Source organism: Gambusia affinis, linkage group LG19 (assembly GCF_019740435.1).
Source record: "Gambusia affinis linkage group LG19, SWU_Gaff_1.0, whole genome shotgun sequence".
NCBI lineage: Eukaryota > Metazoa > Chordata > Actinopteri > Cyprinodontiformes > Poeciliidae > Gambusia > Gambusia affinis.
The window spans coordinates 7524170-7536937 of record NC_057886.1 but is presented as its reverse complement, the minus strand read 5'-3'; the positions used below and the strand labels follow the sequence as shown (position 1 = coordinate 7536937).

General features: G+C 42.1%; 1 protein-coding gene across 3 annotated transcripts in view; it reads right to left on the bottom strand.

Annotated features, from left to right (window-relative positions):
- Positions 1-2379: 2379 nt before the first annotated feature.
- The window catches only part of LOC122822254 (protein shisa-8), a 101336-nt gene continuing 90947 nt past the window's right edge, over positions 2380-12768 (bottom strand). The window contains exons 5-6 of one of the 3 annotated variants that reach the window (XR_006369120.1): positions 11139-11867; positions 2380-4254 (exon numbers count right to left, since the gene is read on the bottom strand). Coding sequence is in view for 1 of the 3 variants with exons in the window: in XM_044100767.1 (XP_043956702.1) it covers positions 11365-11867 (503 nt within the window). In the remaining 2 variants the exon portion in view is untranslated. Of the gene's footprint in view, positions 11868-12768 lie in introns of all 3 variants that reach the window. The other 2 variants (XR_006369119.1, XM_044100767.1) reach the window with 2 other exon arrangements.

Sequence of the window (12768 nt, the reverse complement as noted above, 5' to 3'; positions counted from 1 at the left end):
GCACAGTGTGGGCTTTGCTGTGCGAGGGAATGAATCTGATGAAAGGACAAAGCATCAACACGAGCTATAAGGTCATGCACTTCGCCTAAACAATAGACTGACAGACAATGCAATACTCTGCAGAGCAGATGGGGACTGTTGGAGATCATAAATCTGTTTATATTATTCAGTAGATGTTTTATGATTAATCCCTAACCTTTTAAAGAAGATTTAGCAAATTTGGATCTGTTTAGGGCGAATGATTCGAGTACCTCGATTATTAAAATTCCTCGAGGAAAATGTACCTGCCTCGAAGCTTCGATAATTTATGTTTTATTATTTAGCGCACCGCGTTCCAGACGGGACACTACTTGCGTTGCGCGGAGCTCCGACTTCCGCCTCTGAGTTGTTGAGGAAAGCCAAGTGGCCGATGTGTTGGAGAGGAACAGCGATGGAGAGAGAATTATTGTGGGCATGGTTTGTGGCATTTGGCTTTTTGCTCTCCGTGATGGAGTCGGTCCAAACCCTGGAGACACACAGATGAACTGTGACATCTGTGGCAGCTGGAGATGAAGCCCACAGACCTGCCAGGACACACAGAAAAGCCCAGGATGGTTCATCTTTGGAGAGCTGTACATGGTTCTATAGGGGATTTGTGTCTACGTCATGAGGTGAAATGTGTCGTACATGTCGCCATGTTGTGCAGAGAGCCGCACCGCTTGTTGTCGATTTCATCACAACCTTAATCTCCCGACTGGTTTCACGCCTGGGACCTGTTACATGATAACCGGTGCAATCAGATAAAGTATAAAGCTTAGAAAGAAAATCACCTGCTTTGACACTGAAGGAAAATATAAGCTCTAGCTTATATTAGCTGGATGGTTCAGGCAGTCGTCCGGACTCTGATAAAAAAACAAAACACAAAAAACATGATCAAACTTGACTACCTCAAAGGCGCAAAATTTCCTGCCAGAAGTCTTTCCTGCATGATCGACGGAGGACATCATTACAGGCATCTGAATCCAAACGTTACAGGACTTCTTCCCACAATGCACCTCTCTTTGTCAAAGGATAGATCTTCCTTATGACTTTCATTAATGACAGTCACTCATGCTCGTACTGCGTTAATCTAGAAAAAAGAAAAAAGAAAGAAGAAGAAATGGTCCTCAGCGAGATCAGTTTTCCTTAAGCCACGTAACGGAGACATTTTTATTCGACTTCAGCATTCCACCAAAGAAGAGACTCATTCTAATTCTAATGTCTGCCATTTAACTTTTTCCACAGGCCAAGAATATTCATGTTTACTGGTGGAGATGCTCCTATCTGATTATGAAATGAATTAAATCTGAATTTCAATATCTGCTGATACCGAGATGTTCAGATCTAAAGCTTCTCCTCAGTCACTAGGCTGTACAATATGAATAAACCATGTTGGCACTCGGGTATACCGCTAAAATGTGTGCCTTTATCTTCCACTGTATTTAAATTTACAAGGTGAGACGTTATTTAATAGATCTCAGAGTGATCCTATATTCATGTCCTTGCCAGCTTTAGAGCTGCTAAATCTGAATATAGACTGCTGAGGGAAAAGCTTCAGCTGTCAGCTCCATGGCTTTACTAGGCTGTGAAATGGTGGTAAAATAGGCTAAAAAACGACCCCTTCCAGCGATGACGGTGCAATTTAAAAAGCCTACGCCGGTATTGCTCTCCTTGCCTCCCTCATTAATGCAACAACATTCAGACACAACTTCCTCCACTTTAGAGGTTTGTGCAAAACATACCAGGTGGTTGTATCGTATCTTCTCCTTTTCAATACTAAAATTCTCACTAAAGAAGTCGGTACGAACAAGCAGCGTTCACTCTGCAGCCAGAAGACTGTCGGCATATCCATTCTAAAGGTTTTCTATAGGATATATGGGATTACTGAATAGTATTTTTTATTTAAGTGTGCAACACATTGATGCCTGTAAACCCAAACCTTTAGAGTAAAATCAGTCAAAGAAAGGAACATGAGTCAAGAACCCCAGACTCTCTCATCTAATCTAAGAACACAGCCGACATCAGGACCACTGATGAGCATTTAGCCTGAATGACATGAGAGACTCAAGAATTTCTCAAACATGCACGAAAGAATCAAAGCAACACTCTAGGTATGTTTCGATGAGGCAAAAGCATTGTAAGATGATGTAAAGTTCAAAATATTTGATTTATTTATTTTTTTTAAACTTTAAAACAGTATCCACTTGGTTTATTTTCCACACAAGCCAAAAGTTTCATGGTTCAGAATGAGCAGCCGCAGTTCTCCACGCAAGTACGATTGATACGGTGTTTCTTGTACGATTTATTCAAACATGACACATGGGCAAATATAACATGAGTACCTACAAACAGCTCAGTAAGTCAGTTGAAAATTTTATTTATACAGCATTTTTGTATGCAAGAAAATCTTTGTTCATATCCCTTCATTTCTAAAAACAAACAAAACAAAAAAACAAAAACAAAAAAAAAGCGTCCAGAGAATATTTTGAGTTACAGAGAGTGATGCCCGTCTGGTTTTAAATCTATAAAAAGCCCTTATATAAGCTGAGTAGTCAACAACTTTCACAGCAGACAAATGGTACGGCATTCATATATATATACACAAGTAGTACATAGCAGTCCAAAGCAGCCTATTGCCGCCCAGTACAAATGATCATGAAACAAAGCATGACTTTTTTTTCTCTCCAGTTTTCCAGAGGTGCAAAATCTGTACAAGAAATAATTCAGTCTTCCCTTTTTTTTTTTCTTTTTTTTTTTTTTCAGCTAACGTGTCGGCAAAGCACTTAGATACAATGCAATATCTTTAACAATAAATACACAAGTGTATGTTTATACCAAACAATGTAACTCACAAAGATCACGAGCTTCATACCGTATACATGACATAGAATGAAATTCAAAAGATCACCTGTGACCTTTGGAGTTATATTGTGTGACGTGTGACGGGTGGGGTGCCTAGATCTAGAAGGGTGTGCAGCCATGAGTCTAAAATCTGGAAGCGCTTCGTCAATTCTATATAGGTCAAATTAACGTCTTAATGCTTCGAACAGGAGCTCAGTCCTGGAAAAAACACCGTACGAAAACTGACAGAGGACAAGGAAACAACTGAACCGTACACAATAGTCTACATATTGCTAAGGATCATGGATACCCAAGTATGTCTACCAGGTTGCATTCACATAACCTTCGGTAGAATACTTGCACTGTGTATTTTTTGGAGAGGAGCGTTCAGAAACAACAGTCAGTTCGCTTGCGGGTTGAAGCGAGCGGCGCCATAGTCTGTCATTCATCAGGAGAGATTGAGTAAACTCACTCTAAGCTGACGATCCAAAACAGTCTCAGCATTCCCACTGTTTTGGATGTTAAAGCATCAGTTAGGTGTACTCAGTTTCCCCTGATTCAAGGCTTTTGGTCCTGTTTCATTCCACAAAACTGTGGTCTTTGTGTGTAGATGTGAGTCCTTCGTCTGTACGTGCATGAGTGCTTGTGTGCGAATGTTGTACATCGTTCACATCAGAGGCAAAACTGTGGCTCAGCAGAGGCTTTTTTTCCAGTCCAATTAACTTAGCTTCACCAGCTGTTTTTTTTTTTTGTGTTTTTTTTATTTTTTATTTCGTCTTTGCCTGAAGGTAGTCAAAGATGTCCAGCCTGAATTGAAGACACACACACACGCACACGCGCAAAATAACTATTATAAAAAAATAAAATAAAATCCAGAGCTTTTGGGCCACAGGGAAATCGACACTAAAATGTGTCCGTCTCTGTCCAGCATGTCAGAATGATTGTTTCTTGGGATTCTGGCACCTCGGAAGCAACATTTCCCAAAGTGCAGGAAGAAGTTAAAGTCAGCCGGCGCTCGCACTCTCGGCTAATCCGTGCGACAAACGCGCGGCAAGAGAAATGTAGAAAAGTTGTGTCTTTGACTTTGCTGGTAGCTTGTCCTCAGGCTCTGTTTGTCCCGAAGGACTTGTTCCTCTCCTCAAACTGTGAATCCTGGAGCCGGTGTCGCACATCCAGCGCCGTTTGTTTGTTCTACGATTGCAGCGCTCGGGGTCTGTCAAGAGTATGAAGAGAACAACAAGGGGGTCCAGATCCCGCTGTGAACATCTGCAGATCAGAGTGCAGACCCGCTTCTCTTTGCAGCTGCGGCGGCAGAATCCTTTTATAAAGTCGACTGTTCGAATGCATCAAAGAGATAGAACCCAGGATGAATGCTTCAGGACTCTGCAGACAAATCTGGATGAAAAAAAAAAACAACAACAAAACAAAACAATGCCATATCTGTTGTGTCCATGCAAGCCAGATCATCTTTTTCACTCCAGTCTCTGTCCTCTCAGGTCCTCTGTAGAGTCTCCTCTTCTGCTCAGTGCTCCCCTCTGTTTCAGCGCCACACACTCGTTGGCAAAAGCCCCTAAACTCTAAGAAGGGATGTAAGTGGGCAAAAGGTTGAGGAGAGGGTAAAGTGTGGTGATTGCTTGTTATTGCTTTACTGATTTGTATTGCTTGTTTACTTGCTGTCCTTATGCATTTTATTTATTTATTTATTTTTTTTGCAACTTCTAATGTCAAGGTTTTCAGACTTTGCTACAAATACTATGGGTGATACTTGGGTACCCTTTCCTTGGGAAATGTTGATATAACCTGATTAAAGCAGAAATTTAAACAGAAAACACAACAAGGGAGAAGGAGGACAGCGAGAATAATTTCAAGACTGAACATGTAAAATCAGTGCAAATTCGGAGGGAAGGCAACAATCCACGTCTAAGCATTGGGCAGATTGTTTTATCCAAAGCAACTTACAAACGATGACAATCCAATAAGCTACTTAGAAGGAAGACTGCTTGTCAGATTGTGTCACAGAGAGGTGCAGAAAGAGGGCAAGCCAGGAGATGCTCCCTAAAGTCCTGAGTCTTCGGACGGTTTTTGAACGTAAACTGGGACGCCGCTGTTTTGCTTGCGTTTCCCGGATCAGACCACTATCATGAAACAACATGAAAAGATTCTGGATTGTCTCCAGCACGGCGCAGGTACCGCTAAGCTGGCAATCCCATGACGACCAGAGTGATGATACGCGATGCTGTTGGGGTTGTAGAAAGCAAAACAACACTGTGGCCGTACTTTTGTTCTACTTGATTCGAATACCAGTAAAAAAAATTAGAAAAGAGAAACTGTCCCTTTTTGTATTTTCAGGGAAAAAAAAAAAAGGGGTTTTCTGTTCAGCTTAGAATCATCTAGTATATTATCTACGGCACAGGTGTCAAACTCAAGGCCTGGGGGCCACATCCGGCCCACCATAGCTTTTTATGTGTCCCTCTAGACTCCAAATTACATCGATAAGCCCTTCCAGTTTTTCACAAATATGCAAAATTCACACAAAGTCAAAAAATCTCTAAATTTTTTTCCCCTGATTTTTACTGCAGATTTTCTCAAAATTGGTCAAAACCATTGAGTTTAAGTGACCGCTGCCTCAGCCTTACTTGATTTTATAGTCCGTAATTGATGGAATAAAAAGTCACATTTAACATCGTACATTAGTGTGAATATCTTAAAAATTTCTTACAAACATTTCTAGATTGGCGCCACAAAGTCTGTAATTTTGATTGCAAAACGTACACTAAAACAATCTCAAAATCCAGGGGAAACAGCTATTTACTGATTTTATCAATATATGACAGCCCAACCGGCCCTTTAAGAACATTCAGATTTTTGATGTGGCCCAAAATAAAAATGAGTTTGACCTGATCTAGGGGTAAGAATTTAAACTAGCGATGACGCTGTCCAGACTATTTAAAAACGGTGAAGCATCCCCCCTTCAGTTTGGCACAAATGTGATGCTACAACGAGGATGCTAATGTTAGCATCACGGGTAGCAAGCTAGCAGCCAGTCTAGGTGTTAATATAGAGCTTACAAATCATTCGTATCTCATCTGTTAGTCAGACACAGACTTGAATCCTTCAACCAAGCATACAGTGAATAAGATTAGTATATTTCCCTCTTAAACTCAAAATGTCAATTTCTGTTGCTGCTTTATGACGTCTGTCAGCATGGCAATGCTGCAGAACCTTAACACTGAGATGGTGCTCGCCATTAAAGGTTTGAGAGCCACTCCTCTAATGCATTAGCAGTGATTTGTGACAGCTCGGTCGGGGTTTTAAAGGCCAGGAAGCTTTTTCACATGAAGTGACCCACTAAAAGTGTTTGCACCTCCTGGGACTAAAAGTCAAAAGGAAAGCGGGATGCCACGGAGGAGAACCGGCACATTAAATGCGCCGCAGAGCCGAAGCGAGCACAAGCACAGATGCGTTTGATGCATATTCACACCCTGCATATCCCATTGGTGCTTTTGTATTCATGATCCTCCCATTCTTAGCTGATCCCTTATTACAGAGGCGTGCCAGCGGGCGCCGAGCGGCACTCCAGCAACTTGCCTAACAGGTTTTTCACATCTTGGAGAGGTAAAGCGGAGAAGTCACTGCAGCAGTTGGAGCGTGCGTTACATTGCTAATTAATTCTCACTTGTTAAAGTTTTACTTCATTGCTCCCCCCCCTCCCCCCCCCCCCTTTTTTTTATCTGGATGTGTTCATTTGCATCCCAATTAAATTTTAAATGCAAACCGGCTTATTTGTCTGAGTGAAATTTCACCCAGACAAATGCAGAGCTCACACTTTCACTTCAGAGGAATTTCATATGTCCAGAAGCGGAAAAACACGTGGCAAATTCATGCTGCAGTCTGCACTTGTGCAAGCTTAATCGTGATTGTGTCTGACTGCTCAGCAGGGAGTGAATCTGGAGCCCGCCATGCTTTCCATGACACTGTCGTCTATCACGGCCGACTCCCAACACACAGTCACTCGCACACGAGGAGGACCCGGGGAGATTCTCATGGTTCGTAGCTCGAAGCGGTGGGCACCAAACTCCAGAGAGGCTCTTGGTACCCATCGCTCAGCCTTTCATGGATATGGATGCACAGAGGGAGGTTCAGGCGGCAGAAGAAAGTCTGCCAGGAGGGAGAAGGGAATGGCGTGGGAGAGAGAGGCAGACAGAATGACGGACAAAAGAGAAGAGAGGAAAAGATAAAAAAAAAAAAAGAACTAAATAGTGTGTGACTATGGTAAGTGATGGAGTGTGATCCCTAATGTGCTGAAGCATGTGCCAGACTTATCCACTGCGGCATTTCTGGTGTGCTTATGATAACAACTGAATGTGAATTCAACTAGTAACTGGGACTTGAGCTGAAAAAAAAATAAATAAATAATAAAAAAATTGCATTTTTTTTTTTTTTTTTTGAATATTGGTTTGAGGAGGAGTCATTGCTGGACAGGTTCTCTAAAAGATTCAAAAGGTACTTGTGTAGTGAGTCAGGCAGAAGGGCATTCTTCAATATTTCTTTAAGCAGTGTTGAGTGTGGATAGCCAGTAACTACCTAGCAGCAGTAAAATCATTTCTAAGTAGCTAGGGTTTTTAGAAGGACACTGTGTTTGAACATCAACAGATGAGTCTGGTTTTCACCTGCAGATAGTTTTTAATCAAAAGGCGACATCCTGAATTAATCCTCTAAATCCTAAACGGAGCGCCGACGGTCCAACCAAATTTGCAGTACCGTAATTTCCCTACACTTTGCGCAATCTGAAAAATTCCATCGGTTTCTGAAAGGGGAGACGTTGCGCTTTCCAGCCGATATCGGGTTTCTACGGTAATTTCACCTCCGCCGTAGCAGGGAGTGAAATTAATCTGAGGGGCGCTCTTTTAATAGACGGTAAATTGCAAAAATAAGTTGCTAGATATCGAAAGTTCTAGTTGTTGTGGATAAATGGGCAAATATATATTTACTCACAGGACATTTAAAAAACTGCATACAATTAAAATAAGCAAAAAAATATCCAGACGGAGATTTTAAATTTAGGTCATAAAGAGGTCCAAAAGGTGCAAGAGGTTTGCTGGAGCATTGAATTCAGGTCTAATTCTGCCAGTTTTGGTTGGTTTATGGAAATTAATTGCAGTGTATATTGTCCCTCAGAAACATACACTGTAGAAATTTTAGATCTCATAATCATTGTGATGGATTAACATGTATCCATAATGCCAAATGTCGCCAGAGATGTTTCTTAATATTAAACTGCTGCTCTGGGAAAGTCTCTACTTAGAATGACTGCCAAATATTTGAGGTTTGCATTTGTACGAACACATTTGCTCTTGAAAGTTCATTCTCTGGCAGTCAGATGACCTTTAAATATGAAGAAAACATGCAATGAGCCGAGACATCAGGGTTCTCCACAGAATGTAGCAACATACTGAATTCTGCACCCTTGATCCCAATAAACATGCGCTATCTGCAATGCTTACATCTAAGATATGGCAAGACTTTATGTTCCAAAAGTCTGCTTACTTGGCAAGATGGGGAACAACGGTGTGACACCAGCTTTAGTTTCGTCTGACAAAAACACCGGACTCCAGTTAGGAGAGTTTAGTTAACTTTAAAATGAGCATTTAGCTTGTAGATGCCGCATCCAATGATGAACTGAATATGTGTTTAGCTTTTATTCTTATCAAAATGCCTTTGTAGCATATTTGTACCTTTTGGAGCTTAAAAACAATAGTAAAGCATACATTAGAGATGTTTTAATCACATACATGTTTGAAGGGATTTTTAGGGGCACTGTAGATTTTCTTCTTAAGATATTTTTTCTTTGTTGAATAAATGTACCCACATTAAAGGGTTTTATACACTTTTCCACATGAAATCATGCTGCTACAATAAAACATAAGATTTATTTTTTTACCAGAGACACCAATAAATGTGAGGGGCTCTCATTTATTAAAATGGTTTCATTACAACCATCTGCAATGCTTGATAAGTCAAACGGAGAACAAGATTTGATTGGATAATTGATAGCACTAGATGGTCTTACTATCAAATCTTCTACACAAAGAAGAGTCTCCTTGCTTCCTACTGCCTCTGCAGCATCCTGACAATCAGATTAAGTGTTCTCATTCAGAGAGCTGCTGGTGTAAATCACTATACCCTGCGCACTGAGAAGCGGCCCTAGGGGATATCTGGGGCCATCAAATGTTACACAGTAGGCCTGTGATCAAGCATCCGCATGTGACATGTTGAGAATGTGAATGTGCTCAACAGAAATGAAATGAAGGTTTTGGACTTACGGAGGATTTCAACTCCAACAGAACACTGAGGCAAGTCTCGCTCCTTAAATCCTGCCAGTGGGACGACTAAGGCATCGACAACAAAACAAAAGATTTTAGGTCACATTAGAAAACTGCAAACCCGAACATCTAAATTGCTGGTCGGGCATTAGAACGGGGAGAAAGGAGGGGTTCTCATTTTGTTTTTCCTCCATTTGGATGAAAGCATGGCCTCAGACCAAGGAAGCTCTCTTGATGTGTAAGCTGTGTGCATCCGAGGCATGAATTACATTAGTGATTTGTTTAAGTGCTAGCAGTCACTCACGTGTAGTGCTGAGACACTTCATTAAGAGGGAGTGAAGCAAACTGCAGCGCAAGCAGCAGCACTAAACACCGGCATCAAACGGCTGCATCCAGGAGGAGCTGTTCTTGTTCTCTAGTGTTTTCTCTCCTTACACCCAGAAAACACTCCATGTTGTTAAGAATCAGTAAGGAAGCCAGTGTGCATACTGAGCCTTGCTAAAAGTACTTGCACCCTGTGAGCTTTTTTTTTTTTACATTTTGTAATGCTCCAATCAGAAATCTTGATGTGTTCTTTCTGGAGCGGTGACTCTACCCCTCTGTATTTCTAGAGGCTGAAATGTTTGTTGCTAAATAGCTCAAGATGAGTCAAACTGGACAGAGAGCAACTTTAACAATCAGTTTGGTGGTAAAGTCTCAATTGGATTTAGATCTTTACATTGACAGGACCATTCTAACACACAAATGTTTTGGTTTATATCACCATCGTGTCTCTGGCTGTATGCTAGGAGTTTAAAAGCTGGAAGGTGAACTCTGAATCCCAGTCTTTTGAAGCATCTAACAGATTTAGGCAATCTGTTTCACCTAAATGGCTTGAGGCAAATTTCAAATTTAAAGCTTTCTTTAAAGAATAACTTTCTACCTACAACTCCTCCATAGAGGCTGACTTTAGTATTCCTGTTTACAGATTCTCTGGGTATTTCTGTAAATCCCTCAGATTTACCCCGGACCTCTTTGTTCACGTCTCTCGATTCATGTTATCCCTACTTAGTCTTTTAGTTCAGTCTTTAACGTTTGTGCTTCCGACTGCAAGGGGTACAGATACTTTTTACAAGGCACTTTATATGTATGGAGCTGAAAATAGCAAGGGGAATCTTAGAGAACGTGCTCAACCCAAATAGAAACACCAGATATGCAGTTGACGGATTCTCTGGTGCGTTTGTGAAGCTGCTCTTCACAATGATCTGGCTGGACAAATTGGACTTTTCTGTCCGATTTTGAAGCATCAGTCGTTTCTTTTTGCAGCTATAAACATCATCAAGCTCTAGCTTCCAATGAGACAGCTCACTGATTCATTTCACAAGTCTAGTAGAATTAGAGCTTTGAGAGAAAATTGCGTTTCTCTTAGTCTCCAGGGGAATAGACGCGGAGTCTGCAGGCTTTCTGACATTGCCAGAAACTCTCGGTAAAATTTGACGAGTGTGTGCACGTTTTGCATGTGTGGGTCTGCACGCGGCTCGGATCCCTTCTCATCGCGTTTGCCTCTGGATCGAGATGAAGGCCTCCTCCTCCGACCCCCCCATCATCCCCTTCCCTCCTCTCTGGTATGAATTGCAAGGCTGATATCTCCCTCTTTAAAAGACTGGAGGGCAATGAGAGCTGACAACCCAGTGATATTGTTTCAGCTGATGAGAAGCCAAACTTTCAGGGGGGGGAAAAAGAAAAAGAAAAACATCTCCCTGCTGGCTTCTCTCATAGCCTCGGAGTCTGGACTTTGGGTTTAAGGGTAAGAAAAGTCTCTGAGTGGAGTCTGAACACTTGGACGTGGTGGAGAGGGGCTACAGAGTGGAGCAGAATGTGGCAAAGTTGCAAGAGGGAGACAATACAGAGAGCTGTGTCAACACACCAATCAATTATTTAGAAAAGCTGCCAGGCTCAAAGGGTCACAGCTGACACCTGCTGCTACGTCACCTTCGCGGCTCATCCGTTGGGGTTTCAATCCGGTGGTCTCAGAAACATACAAATGCCACACACATGCTGCCATCTTTGTTCCAGTTAAAAATGTTGAGGAAAATGCAGTTCATAAAAATCCCAGATGTGATATTTGCTTGCTACACGACACGGTAGCTGTGGATATAAAGGATATCAGAGCGCATCCCCTCGACTCAGTTTCTTTGTTCGCTCACACCGTCACCTCCGTCTTGCTGTTGGTGGCCAGTCCCTTGTGCTTGGGGTGCATGTGCGGCGAGTGGCCGTAGCCCAGCGGCTGCGAGAAGAGCTCGGGCAACGTCTCGATGCTGAACTGCCTCTTGTTGGAGTAGGCCTGGCGCCGACTGTTCTGCTGGTGCAACGTCTGGTGGTGCTGCTGCTGGATGGAGTGGTGCTGCTGCTGCTGCGCGCTGATGCCCATGTGGGTTGCCGTCGGGTGCGGGATGTGGCTCTTGCTCGGGTCCCACGCTTTGAAGGCCGAGCTGGAGGTGAGCGGGTGCGTGTTGGTTTTGGAGATCTTGGGCTTGGGCATCTGGGAGGTGTTGATGGTGATGGCGAGAGGTGCGTGGACGTCGGGAGGCGGCAGGAAGGGCTTGTCCTTGGGGTGGAAGTTGATTGGCTGGAAGTTTGGAGGAGATTGGCGGTGGGTGTAATCTACCATTGGGTAGCTCTTGTAGTAGTCTCTTATACCTGTGTCTGCATGATGAGAAAACAGGAAAAAGAACAGATATGTTTTATAAGACTTTGGTTACATTTAGTATGACTACTGATGAATGTACCAATGAAGGTACAAAGACCCTTCTCTAGAGAGTCATCAACTGATCAATTAGTGATCCACTTTGTATCCACAAACAAACCCTTCATTAGCCACGTTCCTAAACCATTGTGTATTAGTCGAGAAAACAGACAAATGACTTGATGATAAATTGGTCAAGTCAATCGATTCATCCACCCATTGTCTGTATCCGTTTGTCTGCTCAGAGTCACGGAGGGGGCTGGTGCCTATTTCTAGCAGTCACTGGCAAAGAGTTGAGGTATAACCTCGACAGCTTGCCATTATATCAATGGACAAATGGTCAAATCTTAGATTTAGCTTGATTTATGACTATATTAATACTTTACGTTACACCATATTTCCATCCTTTCATCTCAACCCCATTCTGGCCACTTAATTTTTCTGAAATTTTACAGATTATGACGCCATGCTCAAACCAGAACTACTCTAAGCAACCTCCTGCTGAGAGATATTATTTATTTGGGTCTCATAACCACATTTCCTTAGAACAGACTAGCAGAATATAGATCACTTTAAATCATGTGGGCACAAAACATTGCCCTGGTGGAGACCAGATCATGTACAGGTAGAATGAAATGTCATGTTGCAGATCGCTCTACTTTCTTCCTGAAAAAGACAAACGAGTGACACTGTTTCCTGTATCTTCTCACCATAATTTAAGTATTGAAACAGCACAGATGTTGTCGTAACTAAGTCAAGAATCTGAATTTTATCAAGCACAAACCTCGCAGTCTTAGTGGCAGTAGTCACAAATAAAAACATAATTCTCAATAAGTGAATTCTCAATCAAAATTTGAGACT